This window comes from Colobus angolensis, unplaced genomic scaffold (genome assembly GCF_000951035.1).
Source record: "Colobus angolensis palliatus isolate OR3802 unplaced genomic scaffold, Cang.pa_1.0 Scaffold125, whole genome shotgun sequence".
In the NCBI taxonomy this organism is placed as follows: domain Eukaryota; kingdom Metazoa; phylum Chordata; class Mammalia; order Primates; family Cercopithecidae; genus Colobus; species Colobus angolensis.
The window spans coordinates 3,720,001-3,741,097 of record NW_012113697.1 but is presented as its reverse complement, the minus strand read 5'-3'; the positions used below and the strand labels follow the sequence as shown (position 1 = coordinate 3,741,097).

General features: G+C 36.8%; 1 protein-coding gene across 3 annotated transcripts in view; it reads left to right on the top strand.

Moving 5' to 3' along the window:
* The window catches only part of MAP2K4 (mitogen-activated protein kinase kinase 4), a 73,572-nt gene that overhangs the window by 12,046 nt on the left and 40,429 nt on the right, over positions 1 to 21,097 (top strand). For all 3 annotated transcript variants that reach the window (XM_011933240.1, XM_011933241.1, XM_011933242.1), the window contains one exon: positions 13,246 to 13,365. In XM_011933240.1, coding sequence (XP_011788630.1) covers positions 13,246 to 13,365 — 120 coding nt within the window. The remainder of the gene's footprint in view (positions 1 to 13,245; positions 13,366 to 21,097) is intronic.

Below are 21,097 nucleotides of genomic sequence, written 5' to 3'. Positions count from 1 at the left end.
CCCTTCTACTGCCAAGGTGAGTTCAGGCTGGGCGGCTGCACCCCTGGGAGCAGGGCAGTGCTGCACTGAGCCAGGCGGGAGCTGGAAGAAGACGCAGCACACTGGGTTGGGCAAGGTGCGGGGCTAGGGCTAACAGCAGTCTTACTGAAGGTTTCCTGGAAACCACGCACATGCTGTTGCCACTAACCTCAACCTTACTCGGTCCTGACCGGCTCGGCTTCTGTTTGTTTATTTCATCTCTACTCAGTACTGCCCTGTTCCCTGGTTTTAAAGTTGTACTGAAATGCATACCTTGTGATGATGTTGTCACATTTTGTCCTTATTGTGAGTGTCATGCCACTTAATATGTTCATTAAAAGGAAAAAAAATGGCCAGAAAAGGAAATTTGATCCATAGACAATACCTGGCAAGCTTAGGCTGGTACCTATAATGAACTGGTGGTTTCCACTTAACTCCTAGTGGTTTCATGTAATTGTAACTTATTCTTTTGTTTGTTTAGATGTTTAACAAATCTTTGCTGTATGTAAGATAGTTCAGGAAAATCAGCAACAGCGGGAACAACTTGCAAAAACAAAGGAAAAAAAGTACCCTCTCTGAGCTTAAAATTCCTGTGGGAACAAAAATGTTTCAGTTTACAAGAATTGAGAATGGATTTGCGTATAGTCCAAGCTAATCATCTTCCTATTAGTGTCCTATTTTAAGAGTTTGTCAGAGTGGTTGATAAGAGTCCTTAGTTTTTTCTTGACATTTGAGAATGAATTTATATTAAAATAAAATGCTTTCTGTGTAGAAGTCTATTGTGAGCCAAACCTTATTGTAACTATTTTAGTATCCTTCATTGTTGAGCATTTCTTTTTGCTGGGTCATATGAAAGTAATGTTAAATTAGTGGTGGGGAAAATTTTTATGATTCTCTCTATGGGTTCTTAACATTGTTTTTGGCTGTATTTTTAAAATGTAGTGAGAACTATAGACTTTTCGTAGGCAGATGTATATATACACAACATTTTACATACAAACCACAGACCTCTAAAGATGCATAGGTGAAGAACTCTGCATTATGTGTTAAAATAAAATGTTTTCTTGGAATATGAAGTGATTTCCGTATTCCTATCTTGTGCCACTGCAGTATAAGTGGAAAGAATCATTTTATTTAGACTCCTGGATGAGTGTTGTATTGTCCTTTTGTGCTACCTGTGTGTGACATCCAGTTTTAGTTGGCTGGATCTTAAGGGAAAGGTTTCCTATATAGTTAAAGTTGTAAACTTTTCTTTCAGGTACTAGGGAAAGTAATTTAAACAAATTATTTCCTGCTTTTTACAGTTTGTGTTATGTGTGCTTCAACTTTGTTGATGAACATTATAAACTGTTTTAGTAATACGGATTGATTTTAGCCATTGTTAAAGAGGTCATAAAGGTAAAAAGAAGGTACTTCATTTTGACATTTAAAAGTTTTTCTCACTGATTAATTTGATAATATTTTGGGTTGTGTAATGCTTACTCAAGTTTTGTAGGAATTCAAGAATGAAAATAGGAAATTGTTGTCTATCATTTGTAATTTTACCTTATCAGTGGCTGCTGTGACAGCTCCAGTTGGGATGCTATTAAAAATCGCAGCTGTACAGGAAGAACTTTCAAGGCAGTCGTGAGACCTACAAACTGGTTGCTGTCACATGTATACCCACCACATGGTACTACCTAGCTCTGTTTACCATCTCAGATTCTTGAGCACGCGTAGCAGTTGGGGATGGGAGAGGATGGCAATACAACACATCAATTAACATATAGATGAGGAGTACCTTTGGATTCCGTGACTTCATTAATACTGAAAGAATAAGTGTTTTTGCATTAATATGCATTAAAATTTGATACCAGTTGATGACTGATGTATGCCATCTCTGAATTAAAGAATGTATTTATTGTTGGTTTCTTCAAAGAAGAATAGTCTTTCATCACACTTGAGAGAGTTCATTCATTCCTCACTTAGGTACATTGACTGGATTGACAGGCACAAATATACAGAATCAGTGTATGATAAAGGAGGAGTTTGATCTGAGACTTTACAGTTGAAGGAACCATGAGACAGTGGTTTACACAGCTGAGAGCTTTCCATTGCTGTTGGTGAAATGAGAAACACACTTGAAGTAACTGTGCTAACATCTTAATATGCACTTTGAGAATAAAGAAGGATTGCTTTATTAGATGTTAAACTGGAAATGATCCTTAAGATTTACTTGCAATATCTGTAGAAAAGTGAACTGTGATATTAGCTTGATTTTTTTCTTTGTATTATTCCTCATTTTTGGTTTTGAGGAAGTCCTCCCCCAAATTTATTTTGCTATATGTAAGAAGTATTTGAAAAAGGTGACTTCTTAGTAACCAGAAATAATTACCCCAAAGACTTAATCTAAAAATCAGTTATGATATAATGAGATTTAGTGAGGTAACATTGTAAGAGTTATACTTAAAACATGTTTTTGATCTTTGGTTTGAGGACAATCTCCTAAGCTATCAGTGAGTTCCTGCATTAGGATCTAAAAGATCAGTTCTGGCTTCATCTTCACCTAAATGGTCACTTATGCTACTGATTTCCAGGCTTCTTGTGACTCTGGAAAAAAAAATACGAACATTTTTTATCCATTAGTTTTAATTGCACATGCTTGGGGAAAGGGTCTGCTCTCCTGTGAGTGGGAGTAATGTGTATAGTTGTGCCTGAGTGACTAGTCTTAGGGCTGCCTAGGGTAAAGCCATTGTTGCCTCTGGGGTTTCTTAAAGCTCAGGAGGACAACCTTCAACTCTTACCAGGGATTTACTTCTGACTGTGATCAATATCCTTTACAAATAACATTTATTTAGTGTCCTGTTTTGCACGGTGGTGGGGTAACCACTGAATGAAAACATTATACATGAATAGTCACTGTCCTCTACATAAAGTAGATGCTTGCTCCTGGCAGGGTTAAGTGTAGCGGGGTAAAGGCCAGAGTTCAGACCAAATGTTTGAAGAGGCAATTAGGATTAGGTTTCTGAGCTAGGGTTAGAGAAATTCAGATCTGGGAGAAACACCTAGCATCACTGATAGAATCAGGATCCCACAGAAAATCTAGGGACACAGGAGAAAAGAGAAAGAGTAAATGAAATGTCACAGCTTAGACCATGGGCTTACAAGCTCTGATGGCTGACAGAAGGAAGAATGATTGTAGGCCTCCAATACCTGACAGGTTGTTCTCCACCTGACTCTGCCTGCAGTGTAAAAAATCCTGCATGCCTGGAATACCAGCCTCCCTGCTGTTTTCTAGCAGACTCATGTCCAGATTGACTTCTTGAAGGTATGCATGGCCTTTTCATGTTTGTAGAATATGTGTGAAAACCCAAAGGAATGTGGAAAAGTAAGAATGAAAATGAGAGGGAATATAAGGACTGAAGTTCCTGTCACTAAAGATGATGGCAGGCAATGGAATTTGAATTGTTGTGTGAAGGGTTAATACTGCAATAAAGCTGTCATCTCATTGAAGAACTGAATATTGAGCAGGTAGGTGGGAATAAGAATGTGTCATGTTAAATTTGTCATTGTGGATGATTATGATGACTTTTCAGTCTTCTGCTTGAGAAATTACCTGGGTTAATCAAGAAAAACAGATCTGTTGTTTGAGGGTAGGTGCATAGGCCAGACTGAGTTAGCAGTATGACCTGGTATGCAAGAGTTTCAAGTGTTTTCTTTCTGTTGGAGGTCTGCCTAACTTTAACTTGTCTTGTTCTTTTGAACCTCAACTCTACCCTTTCAACTCTACTGTTTCATTGATGTGAGTCTTGCTGATCCTGGCCTGTTAACCTGATTTTGATTCCTGCAATCCTGCCTCTCCTTGGTATTTGGATTTTGACTTTAGTGTCCTTGACCTGGAATTGAGACCCAGCCTAATCCTGATGCTTAATAGTAAGGATGAGAGCCCTGTGCTGACAGTATCAGCAGCCCACAGCTCAGCTGTTCCCTGAGCAGAATGGAACTTTAATTTGCTGGTTGGGTAGGCCTCCCTGGTGTAGATAATATGGCGAGTGTGGGAAGTCAGGTATCAGAAAAGTATGGCTCGGCTTGTTTTTCTGCCACTGGAGAGACCATGCCACTTCTGTCAAAAGTTCCATTACCAAATGATTTCAGTGGGGATTATGATGATGAATAATGATTTGAGGAGGTTCATTTTCGTGTTTAAACACTGATCTTGCATGTTCTGAAAGCGCTAGAATGATACTGGGATGGCCTTCAATTGGAAAAGTTCCTTTTTGATGGCATAGAGTGCTTTGTTAGGCCATTTTATTTACTTCCAAAGGGCCGCAGTGATCATATTTGATTATTCACATCACCTGTGGGATGCAGATGCCATGGCTCTTTTGTTTAGAATTGAGACTGTAGTCTAATATGCTGTTGTTTGGTCAGATCGTGTGACTTAACTAAGGCATCTGTGATTGACTGAGCTGTATTCTTTTATACTTCCTAATATTGCTTAAAAGCTGTGGTGGTCATATGAAAAGTGTAAGCAGAGCATTTCCAGGAGGAGGCACATTCAAGAGATGTGGCAGGGCTGTCCTCTTCGCAGCCTTGATTTTGAACTCAGGTTGCTTATTCCCAGTATACATGTGTTTGTTTTGCTGTCACTCCAAGTTAGTGCTTTTCAGACTGTGAGTTTGTTGAACTAACAGAATTGTATGTGCAACCCAAGAAATAAATCAGTACTGTTTGGGGTGATGTGAGGGTGGGAAGTAGAGACTCTATCTACAGTCATATTGGAAGCCCTTGGGGCACCAGCTCCGAGGAATTAATAGGGGTACAATTAAGACAGTTTGGAAATGGTTGCTCTAGGTGAATTTTAGTCAATCATTATGTGTTTTTGAACATTCTAGAGATCTGGTTTCTGAAACCTTCTGCCATTACTTGGTTAACCTGAATGAATTTTGACATTGGACTAAATCTCAGCTTATATAGTTATCTGGAGAAAAACCTGTTTTTTTGTTTGTTTGTTTTGTTTTGTTTTTGAGACACAGTTTCACTCCGTCGCCCAGGCTGGAGTACAGTGGTACAATCTTGGCTCACTGCAACCTCCGCCTCCCGTGTTCAAGCGATTCTCCTGCCTCAGCCTCCCAAGTAGCTGGGACTAAAGGCATGTGCCACCACACCCGGCCAATTTTTGTATTATTAGTAGAGGTGGGGTTTCGCCATGTTGGCTAGGCTGATCTCAAACTCCTGACCTCAGGTGATCTGCCGGCCTCAGCCTCCCAAAGTGCTGGGGATTACAGGCGAGAACCACCACGCCCAGCCAACAACCTGTATTACCATACCTCACTCTGCATGGGTGTCATTTGAACCGGTATTTGATACATTTCCTGCATATTTTCTATCATTCTTTGTCATCTTATGATCATGCCTCTGAAATTTGTTGAATATATCAGATTTCTACTGTTACCTCACTTTATTGTCATAAGTACTGAAGTGATGATCTGTCATTTATGGTCTTTAGACCCTTAACAATTTCAGTGCTAAGATTGACATCGTTTCTTTAAATGTGGATGACGTAGTTAGGAAGAAAATGATACCACTCTTACCAAGGCATGTCAAACTTGTTCCATTAACTTGGTCCTCAGGGCAGCTCTTCCCATAATGTAATATAACACGTACTTTTGGAACTTATCTCTCAGGTGCTCTGATAATACATAGCAGAAGGTAAGGTAAAAGGAATTAAGTGGATCTCAGTATCCCCAGTGAGAAGAATGGGGTATTACTATTAATTAATTAATGAGGCTGAGATACAACTGAGAGTTTATTAAATTGATTTTAAAAGATTTGAGTGATTTTGCAATTAAGAATTAGCAATGTTTCTTCTGCCCTTAGTAAAACCATACGTGCTTTCATAATTGGAAACAGTTGACTTAACAGACACTTATTTTTTCACAGGAAAGCAAGATTTACATCTGTGATCAGCATTCCAGATATCTTGCTTGCTTCTTTTACTGTTTGTTTTGGTTAATGTTGCCATCTGCTTTGACCTTATTAATGATGGCTTTGTGAGATATCATGGCCATTTTCGTGTGTGATCTATTTAGAAGACTCTGGCTGATAAGGAGGAACTCGTACCACAAATAAGGAAAATAAGAATACCCAAGATTTTCTGCAGCCCGGAGGAAGGTGATAGGATATTGATGTGCTGCTATGGTTTCTAGGATTTTCCAGTTTTGGTGTCTAGGATTTTCCAACTTTGTATTACGATGGAATTCTGGACATTTTTGCTGGGAAAGCAGCAGATTTGTAGGGATCAGAATAGTAGGGACACTGTAGGAGTGTGATCCTTGCTCTCCTATCCTCTACATCACTGACTTTGGTTGATCTGATGTCAATCATTGACTAGCAGTGGACTCCCCTTCACATTTTATTTATAGACAGTAACCTTAAGAGAGATCTTTAACAAGGATTACTTAAGGAACAATTGAAGGATATGTTTATGGCAAAGCAGTATTGGTGTTTGTAGATCACAGAAACTGGATGCATTTTCAAAATATTATTACAGCTGTATTAAGATAATCTTTGTTCTTTTCTTCTTTTGATTTTTAATGCTGAACCTTTGCTATATCACTCTTCATTTTCTGTGGAGAGGAGGTCCCATGTGCTGTGTTTGCTCATGTACTAGTTCTAGGATTTCTGCATGGGGGATAAAATACTTACTGATGTCTGCCTGGTACAAAAGGTAGACAACTGTCATAGGGAGCTTTCGATTTGCTTCTTGTCTTGGCTGTGGTGGTTTTAACCATCATATAATTCGACAGGACAACAACTAGCAATTACTTGACATAAGGAATACAGATTCTTTTTTTTCTTTTTTTTTTTTTTTGAGACAGAGTCTTGCTCTGTCACCCAGGCTGGAGTGCAGTGGTGCAATCTTGGCTTACTGCAAGCTCCGCCTCCCGGGTTCATGCCGTTCTCCTCCCTCATTCTTCCCAGCAGCTGGGACTACAGGCACACACTGCCACACCTGGCTAACTTTTTTGTATTTTTAGTAGAGACAGAGTTTCACCGTGTTAGCCAGGATGGTCTCGATCTCCTGACCTCCTGATCTGCCCGCCTTGGCCTCCCAAAGTGCTGGGATTACAGGCGTGAGCCCCCTGTGCCCGGCCTGGAATAGAGATTCTTTTGGTAACCTTAGATGACAGTAGGTGCTTTTGTAGGGGAACAAGCCCCCTGCACTGAAGTATGGGCTTTAGCTAACCTAGTTATAGCAGATTCCACATAGATTGCTGAAGAGTAAATACCTTCTGGTATTCTGATTTTGGTGGGTGGTGAATTGAAAATGATGCTTTGCCTTGCTAATGGCCAAATTACTAGTAGCTTGCATTATTTTATTTTGTGTCGATTTGTTTTAATTGATCCCTAGAATAATCTCTAAAGCCCTATATTGTTTTCTTGTAATGATTGAATTCATCACCTTGTTGAGTTTTGTTGTGTCTGAGTCCTAATTTCTGATTCAGGAACTCACCTGTCTTTTACTTTGGAATACTCTACGCATTCCTAACTTCTCTAAGCAGCTACAGGTGTACCTGTGCAGCAGGGAGATCTGTCTCCTACTCTGCTCTTACTGTCTTTTTATCCTGCCCTCTGGGACCCTCAGCTGAGCCATACAAACACCTGACAAGAATTTGTCATGTTAGAGTTTAGAGATCTGCCAGGACTGATGGTCATTCCTTTCCACATCAATTTTCTCATTTCTTATGCCCCTCACAGCTCATTCCTCCATGCATTGTCTCCGTTTCAAAACAAAACAAAAATAGCATCAGGTAGAATTGGTAGCCATTTTGTAAGTTTATTTGATTATGTCGCTGTTTTCAAGTGTCTGTGGCACCACTGCTTTCTAAAGTCGTTTTCTGGGCTCCTCAGTTCTTGATTCCTTACATGTTTGCTGATGACTCATATCCTTTTTGCCTAGAATGTTCAGATCCTAGGAACTGACACCTGTCATGTCCTCTGTGGAACTTCTGTTTTAATGAAGTGCATATATGACTTGTCATCCAATCCTTTTTTACTCTTGAGTCTTTTGAGTATATAATGACCTATTTTCCCTTTCTCCATGTAGGAATGGGATCAGGTAACCCAGAGTGCCTCTTCACACACATTGTTCAAGAGATAGCATTTGTTTTCTGTCTAACAGCTTTCTTTCTATAGCTTGACTTGGCAGGAAGAAAAACTGGGTTGATCTGGAAGAATCGGTAGTTGTCACATCAGGACACAGGCAGTCACAGAATGGGTCATTTCAAGGCAGGCCCTGGTGCTTTGGGATAAGGTGTATGTGCCTGACCTCTCTAGTAACTGAGATATCTTTGAGCACCCTAACGTGGAGATGTAAGGGTTAACTCTGAATCAGGGTGACTGGCAAGGACCACTATCAGAATCAGCCAGGTATTTATTAAGCATCTAGGCACAATGCTACTTGGTGACCTGCTTCTTAGGACCTACAACATGAGCCTTTATTTTGCCTCGTCTGCAACTCCACCCTTAGCCATTGCGTTGTCAGCCTGCCTTCCTTTGCCACATTTGAGTCTTCCTAACGTTACTCCTTAATAGCGATCACTTCATCATCGTGCTCTTTCCCACTATCCCTTCTCCCAGTCTCTTCCCACCCATGAAAACAAATTTAGAAAATGAAGGGAAACAAACAAACAAAAAGTCACCATTATGATGGGATTGAGGCATAATATCTGAGTAAGAAGGAATCAATTAGTTTTCCTTGACAGTATCTACTGCCTGTTTCTCTCCATCATCTTGTTTGCTTCTTTTTCTTTGCTCTTCCACTCCAGTCCTTAAGTGAGTTTAGTTTTATTAGTTCCTCTAGTCCCTTTTCGTTATAACAATGTGTCATAGTCTGCTTTAAAGTTTTTCATACTTACCGATGTTAGTTTTATTGCTAGTCATTCATCCCTGGTGAGCACCAACAAATAGTATGTGAGAGATGGATTTGGTAGGGTTTGGATACAAGGCTGGAGAATGTGTCAGTGTGAAGAGAGAGCTTCCCTGGAGATCTCAGTATAAAGTTAGAGGACACCTGGAACAGCACCACATTTACATAGTTCTTCAGTATCAGTAAAAGGTTATTTATACTTTAAATTCAAATTGTTAAAAATGGAGGCATTCCATATGAGGCTAAGTATTGTTCAAGATTTTGATCAATAGATGATATAAGCTGTCAACATTTAAATATACCAGTGACTTCTAGGTGCCATGTTGCACCAAAAGAAGGAAAGCAACCTTTCAACAACTTGGAATTTGGGACATGCCTGTATGATTGGGACTGTTCACCAAGTGGATGTTGCTGTGTTTTGTGATGAGGTGGAGTAGAGGGCAAGGGGATCATTTGTAACTGAAAATTTTTAGCTTGTCCTATGGGACTTGTTAACTTTCTATTACTGCAGCCTAATCCATACAGAACTCCCAGCAACTAAATTTGTGGCTGATCCAACCAGTGGCATGAGTTGGACTGGCAGTTTTAGAAAAATTATGTTCTTTGGAATTTTTTTTTTAATTAGACAAGAACCATGCATAATGTTAATAGTCTTAAAGCCAGAGAACTGGGAATGTAATCTTTTTTCCCTGTGTCTCTAAGTGATTCTCAATTGGAGTTGATGTTGGCATTTCTGATGTGTATCTACCTGCTGTTTTTACTGGTATTTACCTGCTTTACTGGGCTTATACTCAGCCTTGAATACAGATTTGGACACCAATTAAAAAAATTAACTTCAAATTTATAAATTTCTTTACTATAGAAAACTACTTATATATGTAGAGTAGTAATTTTTGTTTTGATTTTCAATGTTTTCTTTATGTTACATTCCAAATAAAGTAAAACTTGAAATAATCTGAAAATACTTTTTATTGTTGGGAAAGAGATGTGGATTTTTTTTCAAGAAACACAATTTAATTTGTCCTGGGGGCAGTTAATAACTGAAGCTAAGTTAGTAAAGTTGTGTTCAGTAAAAGAGCTCAGTAACCCCATAATGAAAAAGAATGATTTTGAAAATAATATAAAAAACTTCATGTTCTTGAGTTGATTTTCTTAAGTATTTTATGGTTTCCTGTAGTTTTCATTCTACTTTTTACTGGCAGGGAAAAAAGGTGTGCTGAGCTCAAGTAAACAGCCTTATCTAACTTTTAAATTTATATAAAAAATGAAATTTTCCTGTTACTCAAGGTTTTTTAATCAATGGTTGTTGCTTCTGAACATTGTGATTATGAGAATTTCAAGTCATATAGTTGGTGTCACCTTTGTACTTCCATTTTTCTGTGCTCTTAGGGACAGCTTTGTAAAGGGAAGAGAAGTTTGTTCTTACTGATGTGTTCAGTTTTTAGGTAGTTATGCTCCTTTAATGTTAGAAGATCCTGGACTCATTTGATTCAAGTGTGGAAGTCTTTCCCGTAGATACTGTTTTGACGGTCCGTTAGAAAAACTTTCTTGGTAGTAGCTTCAGTCTCTAAGTATGCTGTGATTTGAATCGTTGATTTTCATTATGTCTTCTGCTTGAATTATTTATTGAGTTATTAAAATCACTAATTTGAAGTTACTGCTATTAGAGGCATGTGTTTGTAGTTAATCCCCTTTTGGGGTCCGTTAGGCCTTTTAAAATAGTTTATTAATTGCTCACATATGATAAATGTTACAGTTCAACCCTAAAACATTAGTATAACTAATTAGAGTTAACTGTACTTGCTCAATTCCAAACAATTCAGATGCAATACCAGCAGCTACTTTTCTACCCACTGCCAGATACTTAGACAAAATGTTCAGAGAGTGTGGAGTGGTGCTGATCTATTGAAAAGCACAATCAACTTCATGTTATACTAGTAGGCCATTCAGCTGCTCTGTGTTCTGTTTTGTACTAGAAGTGACATGAAAGAATACTTACAGTTGAATAGGTTTTCCTGCCAGCGATCTCAAAGGTTAGAGCTGTGCTGGGAACTCTCTACATTCTGGTTAATAACAGTTCTGTCAGAGATTGTCTCAGTATTAGGTATCAGTAAGATGTTGGAACTTCAGTTAGGCCTTTACATCATGTAATCCATATATCCTTTCTGTAGTTACAGTAGGGTTTTTGGACACTGGCTCGCTCCCTAAAGTCAGTTCTTGATGATAACTATTGAGGTTTTGACTGTAATATGCTTTCTAATTGAAATATGAATATTTGTACAAATGTATATTTAGCATACCACACAACCAGTTTTGCAAAACAAAAAATAAACTAGTAAAGGAGATACCTTTTAAAATAGTAGTTTGTGTGTATTAGTGTATTTCCATTTGCCAATATATTCATACTAGTAAAAATAGAAAAAAATACATTTGTTAACACCTTTTATAGTGAGAATTAGGTAGAAATCTTCCCCAATCAAAAGGTTATTTGATTTTTCTTCCCTACTTGTCTCTAATTAACAACTCTTCGTCTATTTTAAATTTAGATATATAGGATAATTAAGATTCTTTTATAAATAATTTCTCGAATTAGCATTTTCATAGCTACACTTTTAGAGTTATTTTTTAAAAAACAGGTATAAAGGTAAAATATTTACAAAAATTATTACATCATGCTTTGTACAAATACAGATCACATCTATTTTGACTTTTAAAAAATATCCTTTCTGAGCAAACGTGCTGAAGTAGATTTAAAAGTAAGATTAATAATCCATAAACTATGAAAATAATCAAAATGAGAAGGGAAACTTTCCTTAACATTAATAGAACTGGTATTATTTTGTTTCTATTTTTCATTCTTACTTTAGTCCTTGTTTATCTGAGTATTGATATTTAATATAAAAGTTGTAGATAAATCTGTGTATATAACATAGATGACAGTTAATAAATTTTATTTGCTTATGAAATACCGTAGCTAGCAAGCTGTAAATTTTAAGTAGCAAAATTAAATTTGTTTGGAATATATGGAATTCCTCAAAAATGAAACTGAGAGAACCTACTTCTGTTCCTTAAACAACTGCTTATTCTCATGTCACATGAAATACATCTTTTGTATCTCTTTGTGCCTCTGGCTTTTCTGTAAAATGGGCTCAGGAATTTAATTGACTGCCTTCATCCCTTTCAAGAACATTGACAGATACCTTGAAGTCTTTGGAAGACAAAATGCCACCTTGTGTATTTTTTGATACTAACTTGCCTTGTAAGTACACACTATGTATTGTACACAGTGGCGTGGTGTGACATTGTGAACTTTTTTATGAGAACAGAAGTTGTTTGCATGCTTTGATGTTAAGCTATAATTTTATTATTAATTTTTTATAATTTCTGAACATGATTCTTTCCTGTCTCTCCATTGCAGTGGGAACTGTCCCTCCCAACACCTCTATATTCTATACTGTTCCTGAATAAGAGGTGGGAGGTGGGGTACTTAATGTTTTCTGGCAGTCTCTTAGAGATGTGCAAAGAAATTGTTGTGCCACTTGGTTAGGAATATATCCCTGGTCTGCAGTAGATGGAGGAGTGCTTTATCAGCTTAAGAATAGAAAAAAGGGCCCTTTGTTTCCTCATTTTTAGGTTTTCTTCCACAGGTTTATGCTGCCCTGCATGCTGACTCATGGGTTGGAGGGTCAGGTAGAACTTTTTGTTTTTAATGTATAGAAAGTGCAGTTAAAGGACAGAGTCCCAGTCTAGGATTTTAGAGACCTGGATTCTTGTCTGTGCACTACTCCTATACTAGTATTCACTTTATCCGGTTCTGGACTATTTCCCATCTTTATGAATGAGGACACTGTGGTATGGGGATGCTAGTGAGTGAAGAGGGATGTTCTTGCATTGAATGCCTAGATTCCATACAATTTTGAAATGGTGATTAAAAGTATGTATAAAGCTACCTATAATTATTCATATGAAGCGGTTACAACTCATTGTCATTTTCTTTATATTTGCATATGGGGGCTAATTTTTAGTGCCTAAGAAGTTCGTTGCATAACTCCCAACATTGTTAGTAAATGCACATGGTTAAATTGCCCTGTCTCCTTTAAAGGATTTCTGAGTGCTGTGTGTCATACTTTCTGTGATAAAAGTAATTCTTGTGAAGTGTAAGAAAAGATGATAATTTTCATATCTGGTGTTCGTGAAGTTTGCTTGGTAATTTTTAGTCTCATAGTAGAGAAAAACCTCTACCATGAGACTAAAAATTACCGTTTTTTTGACAAAAGTATTTTGTTTTTTTGACATCTTTTGTCATTCTTTTCCAGAGAATTCGGTCAACAGTGGATGAAAAAGAACAAAAACAACTTCTTATGGATTTGGATGTAGTAATGCGGAGTAGTGATTGCCCATACATTGTTCAGTTTTATGGTGCACTCTTCAGAGAGGTAGGAATAAACTGGGTTTTAGCTGACTAATATTCATTATTAGTCCCAATCTAATTGGGACAAATGAAGATGGCAGGATTTGATTCTGTTCTTAAATGCCATACATTAGTAATAAGTTAATATCTCAGTATCTTAGTATGTAACCATGATAATGTACATATTAACTTCTGACTGTTTTTGGGGTGGTGGGTAAGGGGTGAATCACACATACGTGTGTGTGTGTGTGTGTGTGTGTGTGTGTATTTTAGTATTTGTGGCTGTCATTTGTAAATCTCATACAAATATTTTATGTTCTTTAAGAACCTGAAAAATCAGCTGACTTCTAAATATCAGCGCTTTTGCTACAGTTTTTGATTTTCACTGGGCCTTGAGCAGTGCCCCCTCCACCCAACTTTTTATTTTACCTTTTACTCATCTGTCATCAAGTGTCTATCTGCATTTAATATAAACACTTATGTGTCCCTGCCCATAATCCTGAAGTGTACCCATCAGACATGGAAATGAACCATTACAATGTAAATTATTTTTTTCTAGTTCTCTCATCCAGATTTTTGTATAGAAACTAAAGCTCTAATTTCTTGGTTTCATAGCCCTGTTTCCTCTGGTTATTTTGTGTCCCAGCTTGGGTTATCATTTCTGCCTCCAGCTCTCAATCCACTTACTCATTTCCAGTCATCCAGCTGCCTAAAATGTGGAAGTGAGTTTGGGCTAGGTGTAGAACTAGAGCTGTAAATGAAGCAATACGTTATGGTGTCCTAGACTGCCATCAAAAATTTGTGATACTTAGTAGGACTTGAAATGAACTGCTAAGCATTTCAAATACTGTTTTAAAAAAGTACCTTTCTCATTTTGCAAATGTTAGTATGAATAGCTGGGTTGTTATAAAGTGGTAAGAAAAACCCTCCTACTCTCTTCTTTTTGGGATGGGATTATAGAGTGTATCCTTGGGGTTTGTATTGTTATTGGCTTTAAAATTATTATATATTTTTGAAACAGGGCTGAATGTAGTACTGAATAGAAATATATGAAATCTTAACAATTGGAAAAGATGTTAGAGGTTAGTTAATTCTAAACCTAATTCTGAAATTTTTGTTTTTCTGTACTCTTACTAGGTAACTAGTAACAACACATTCTGCTTCATGAGAGAGTCCCATTTCTTTGTTGAATCACTAATTGTTAGTTCTAGACTCATGTAGCTTCTTTCTATTCCTGTCTTTTTACTGTTTAATGATGAGAATATTCATTTTTATGACCAGATATACTGAATTTATTAATTTTCTTCCATCATTTCACATCAGATTCCATTACATCAGTATACAGTCATGTATTCATGTGCATGACTATAACTTGGACCTAAATATTATGTAATGTTATTCTAAATGTTTGGAACTTTCTTCGTGTTGCACAGGAATCTTGCCATCTCCTCCTCCCTTTGTTCCCAAACTGTGAACATTTCTTCACAATCATTGAATCATCCCACCATATGCGGAACAATAATTAATTAGGGACTGAATTAGATATTCTCTCCTAACTAGATTCTGTGGTTAGTTTTTTCAGTGCTGTATTCATTTTCACTATAGACTTTCCCAGCTCTACCTGAACCCTAAATCACCTCCATAGTGCTGGAATATACCAGTTTATTTCACTTGTTCATTTATGTAATCATTCAAGTACCATTTACATACCTAGCCTCGGGCTAGATAGTGTGGGAGTCTGACTATATGAAAAGAAAGCCGAGTAAGTCGTATTCGTGATTGACAAAGGTGTGGAAACAAAGCACAGAAGCTTGGAGTAGTGTCTGAGCAATATTCTAATGGTTTTGTTATCATGGATAGCTGAGTCACATTTGGTTTTATGTCTCAGAAGGGTTGAAGGGAGTTGACATATGCAGCTGTAAGCACTAACATCTGTTGAATGCTTTGTAGTTTTCACATATATTTTCTTCCCAATAGTCTTCGGGATTTGGTGGTATTATCCCCTTTTTTCAGATAGGAAAATGAAATCTAGTGTATTTGACAAAAGTTACACAGCCAACAAGTGGCAGAGATGGGATTCCAGAGACAGAAATCTCTGTTCCTTCTATTTTATTACAAGTGGTCCAGAGATGAAGATAGATATATAGATATAGATATAGATGTATATGCTTTTTAAATAAGATTTTTGATATGATAAGATGCGTAATAAGGTGAAGGCTTAGGAAACTACACAGTTAAGCTGCACAAAGACCCAGAATGCCTAAGTAGATGAAACATGAACTTTCCCCCCAAATTAGAATGCAATCTGTAATAGGTACTTTCTGAATAATAAAAGACTAAGTTTTAAGAAAGCAGAAAGTAACAACTTTTACAATAGTATGTTTTACAATAAGAATATAGTTTTTCAATAGTTTTACAATAAAAGTGTGGTTTTACAAGAAAAGTGTTACTTTTATTATTCACGTTTAAAGAGTGAATAGTAGAAGTGTATATCCCCAAGTTACAAAGGTTAAAAATATTAAAATGGCCAGGCACGGTGGCTCAAGCCTGTAATCCCAGCACTTTGGGAGGCCAAGGTCGGCGGATCACGAAGTCAGGAGCTCGAGACCAGCCTGGCCAATATGGTGACACCCCGTCTCTATTAAAAATACAAAAATTGGCCGGGCGCGGTGGCTCAAGCCTGTAATCCCAGCACTTTGGGAGGCCGAGACGGGCGGATCACCTGAGGTCAGGAGTTCGAGACCAGCCTGGCCAATATGGTGACACCCTGTCTCTATTAAAAATACAAAAATTGGCCGGGCGCGGTGGCTCAAGCCTGTAATCCCAGCACTTTGGGAGGCCGAGACGGGCGGATCACAAGGTCAGGAGATCGAGACCATCCTGGGTAACACTGTGAAACCCCGTCTCTACTAAAAAATACAAAAAATTAGCCAGGCGTGGTGGTGCATGCCTGTAGTCCCAGCTACTCGAGAGGCTGAGGCAGAAGAATCACTTGAACCTGGGTGGTGGAGGTTGCAGTGAGCCAAGATCTTGCCACTGCACTCCAGTCTGGGCAACAGAGCGAGGCTCCATCTCAAAAAAAAAAATAATAGTATGTGTGTGTGTGTATACATATATATATATATATACACACACATATATATATGTAAGAAATTTAATAAGAGTTTAAAGAAACGTTTTTCTTTTGCAGTTAATGAGTTATATGCATCTTTTTTGGTGACATGACCTTCAGTTCCAGTAACAGACAAAAAAAATCTGAGTTCATGAAAGGAAATAGTAGAAATGAATGTATGTAGTCAGGACTTTTTACCTTACCTTACTAGCACTGTGAGAGAGACAGTGCTTTCAATTCCTGTTACTGTGAGACACCCTCCAGGGATTTCATTTTGCCTAATTTATACAACCACTGGACTTCAGCTCTTGGTTTGGTTCAGTCAGCCATCCATCAAGAAGCTTATGAGATATTCCTTTTCCCATTCTTGCAGCAACTTTATTTATTGTAATTTAAATGCTATTTAAATGTAAGGGATACAAGTGCAGTTTTTTTATATGGATATATTGAGCAGTGGTACAGCTTGGGTTTTTAGTGTATCCATCACGCAAACAATGTAAATTGTACCCATCAAGTAATTTTTCATCATCCACCCTTTTCAACTCCTCCCTCCCTTCTGTGTCTCCAAGGTCTCCAGTTCCGTATTCTGTCCATGTGTGCACATGATTTAGCTCCCGCTTATAAGCGAGAACATGTGGTATTTGTCTTTCAGTTTCTAGGTTGTTTCACTAAAAATGGCCTCCAGTGTATCCATGTTGCCACGAAAAAAAAAAAGAAAAAAAAAAAACCTGATTTCATTCTTTTTTTAATGGCTGTCAGTATTCTATTGTGTATGCATGTCAGATTTTTAAAAATGTGGACATTTAGGTTGATTGCATGACTTTGCTATTGTACATAGTGCTGCAATAAGCATACCAGTGCAGATATCTTTTTGATACAATGATTTATTTTTCTCTGGGTAGATACCCAGTAGTAGGATTGCTGGATCAAATGATAGTTCCATTGTTTAGAGATTAATCTTGCTGTTGGGTAATACTGAGCTTCTGAAAGTTCCGTCACTTATTCAGAGCAGTGAATAGCACTTAATACCGAAGTTGGTAGCTTCTGTGTTGCCGTTGTCTTCAACCATGCATAGTTCTTTCTAGGATGGAACCAAACTCAAAAAAAAAGTCCGAAGTACAGCTTGGATTTGGTTTAGATAAGTTACTAGGTCACTCAATTGCACGGGTTCCTAAGAGTCATTTTCAGGCTTTGTAGGTAGGTGGAAAAAAGAGCTTGATATTAATTGAATAATGGAAGTAACTTCTAGCCTATATTTTACAAAAAAGACCTAGCATTTATCTTAACAGTGCTGAAACCTAGTATCACTTAAAAATTTTTCTAATACATAAAATTTGAGAATTTCATAGCAAGTAAACTCTTAAAACATCTTTTGAGGTTGGGCAATAAAACTAGTGCAGAAAGTACTGTTCTTGAGTAACTTCTAAATGTCGAAGTTCATCAGATTATAGAAGGCAGTGATGCTGGCTGAAGCGAGTTATCTCCTCCTTTTTTATCCTTACTTCCACCCCTCTTCTCCTTTCCCTCTTCTTTCTCCTTGCAAGTTTTAAATGCAGCTTATGGAGGTAAAATTGACATCTGATAAACTTCCCATATATAAAGTGTACAGTTTGATATGTTTGAACAAACATACACGCCTGTAGAATTATCACCGAAATCAAGGTAATGAATATACCCATCACTCACAAGTTTCCTTATACCACGTAGGTAATGCCTGCCACCTCTTTGCTATCCCCATCCTCAGATAACCACTGACCTGCTTTATGCCATTATAGATTAATTTGTATTTTCTAGATTTTTATATAAATGGGATCTTACAGTATGTACTTCTCTTTTTCAGTTTGTCGTCTTTCACTCAGTATAATTATCTTGCATTTATCAGTAGTTTATTTCTTTTTATTGCCAAGTACTATATGTAATGTTCCATTATGCAGACATATTAGTTTGTTACTCATTTACCTGTTGATGGCCTTTTGGATTGTTTTCAGTTTTTGTCTATTACAAATAAAGTTGCTTTGAGCATTTATGTACAATTGTTTGTATAGACATAAGCTTTTATTTTCCTGGGGTAATTACGTGGGGGTGGAATGGCTGGATCATATTGCAGGTGTATGTTTAACTTTTTAAAAAATGGACAAACTTTTTTCTAAGGTAGTTGTACCATTTTATGCTTCCATCAGTAGTTTTTGAGAGTTCTGTTTCTTCCATGTCTTCTCCGGCACTTAGTATGATCTGTCGTGTTAATCTTTAGCCATTCTAGTAAATGTATGGTGTAATCTCTTTGTATTTTTAATTTGCATGTTTCTGATGACTAACAGTGTTGAATGTCTTTTCATGTGCTTATTTACCAACTGTATATCTTCTTTGATGAAGATCCTGTTAAAATCTGTTGTACATTTTTATTTAAATTGGGTTTTTTTGTTATTCAGTTTTGGGAGGTTTTTAAAAATATATTTTGAATACAAGTTTGTTGTCAGACCTATGATTTGCAGATAGTGCCTCCTGTCTGTGCTTATCTTTATATATATATATATATGTTCTTAACAGTGTTTTTGGAGAGCAAAAGTTTTTAATGTGGGCCATTAAAATTTTTGATATGGGCCAATTTTTAAATTTATGTATTGTACTTTTTATGTTGTATGTAAGAGCTCTTGTCTAACTCAAGCTCACTTAAGATTATTTCTTATGTTTTCTCCTAGCAGTTTTATAGTTTTAGGTATCACATTTATACTTACCCATTTGCAGTTAGTTTTTATATATATCAAGAGTTATATAGTGATGTTTTCTTTTGCATGTGGATATTCTTTGCACCTTTATCAGATATCAGTTGTCCATATAGATGTGGGTCTATTTCTGGACTGTCTGCTCTGTTCTATTGATCTGTTGTTTGTCTGTCTTTGCACTAATCTCACATGGCCTTTGACTACTCCAGCTTTATAGAAAGTCTTCAGATTTGAGAGTGTTGGTCCTTTAACTTTGTTCTTTGAAAAGTTGTTTCGGCTCTTTCATATCCTTTCTGTTTCATGTGGATTTTAGAATCTTCTTGTCGATTTCTACCAAAAAAGACCTGAAAAAAACCAGCCAAAAAAAACAGCCTGCTGGGATTTTTGATTGGGATTTTGCTAAATTTGTAGGTCTACTGGGGAAGCATTGATATCTTAACAATATTAAGTCTATTGACCCTTTGCTGTGGCATCTCACTTTATTATTTTACATCTTCTTTAATTTTTCTCAGCAATATTTTATAGTTTTTACTGTATGTCTTTCATCTTTTTACTACAGTTGCACTTAAGTGTATAATATTTTAATGCTGTAATATATATTCTTAATTTAATTTTCTCTTGTGACTAATATGCACAAATATCATTTGATTTTTTTATATTGATCTTGTGTGCAGCAACCTTGCGAAACTCAAATTCCAGTTGCTTTTTTAGCTCCCTTCAGATTTACTACATAGATCATCATTTTGTCTGTGAATAGAGAGTTACTTCTTTCTTCCCCAGTTAGTTCCTTTATTTAATTTTTGTCTTGCCTTATTGCACTGGCTAGAACCTTCACTATGCTGTTGAATAGATACGGTAAGAGTAGACATCCTTGTTTTTTTTTCTGATCCTAGAGGGAAAGCATTCATGTTTTCATCATTAAATATGATATTAGCTGTGGGGTTTTCATAATTTTTTTTAAAATCAAGTTAAAGAAGTCTCCTTTTACTCATAGTATGCTGAGAGATTTTGTCAGGAATGGATGTTAGATTTTTGTCAGATTCTTTTTCCAGATCCTTGAGATGTTTTTGAGACGTATGGTTTGTTGGTTGTTTTAATAATGGTAAGTTATATGGATTGATTTCTGATATTAAGCATAGCTTTTATTTCTGGGAGAAATTCAGTTGGTTATGACGTACTGTCTTTTTTATCTGTCATTGGACTCAATTTGCTAAATTACTAACATTTAGCTAATTTGCTAAAATTCATTTAAAATTTTTATATCTGTGAGAGACATTGATGTATAGTTTTCTTATTTTTGTCTGACTTGTATCAGTGTAATGCTAGCCTTATAGAATGAGTTGGGAAATAGTTCCTCTTCCTGAATTTTCTGGGAGAATTTATATAGAATTGGTATTTTTTTTTGTAAATATTTGATGGAATTTACCAGTGAAGCCACTTGAACTTGGCATTTTCTTTGTGAGAATATTTTTGACTGAATATCCAATTTCTTTCAGAGATAAGAGTTCTGTTCAAGTTACGTATTTCTTGTCGAGTGATCTTTGGCATTTGTTTCTTTGAAGAACTTTATCCCTTTCATCTGAATTATCAAATTTATTGGAATAAAATTATTCATAATATTTCTTTTTTATGATTTTAATATTGGTAGAGTCTGTAGTGTGTTACTTCTGTCTTCCCTGTCCCTCCCTCCCTGCCACTTGTTTCTGATACCGGTAATTTATGTCTTCTTTTTTTCTTCCCAATTAGTCCAGCTAGAGGTTTATCAATTTTATTGACCATCTCGATGAACCGGCTAGCTCTCAGTTAAATGATTTGATTTTCTTATCTTTTTTTTTTTTTTTTAAAGTCAGGGTCTTGCTCTGTGGCCCAGGCTGGAGTGGTGCAGTGGCATCATCCTAGCTCAACCCAACCTTGAACTCCTG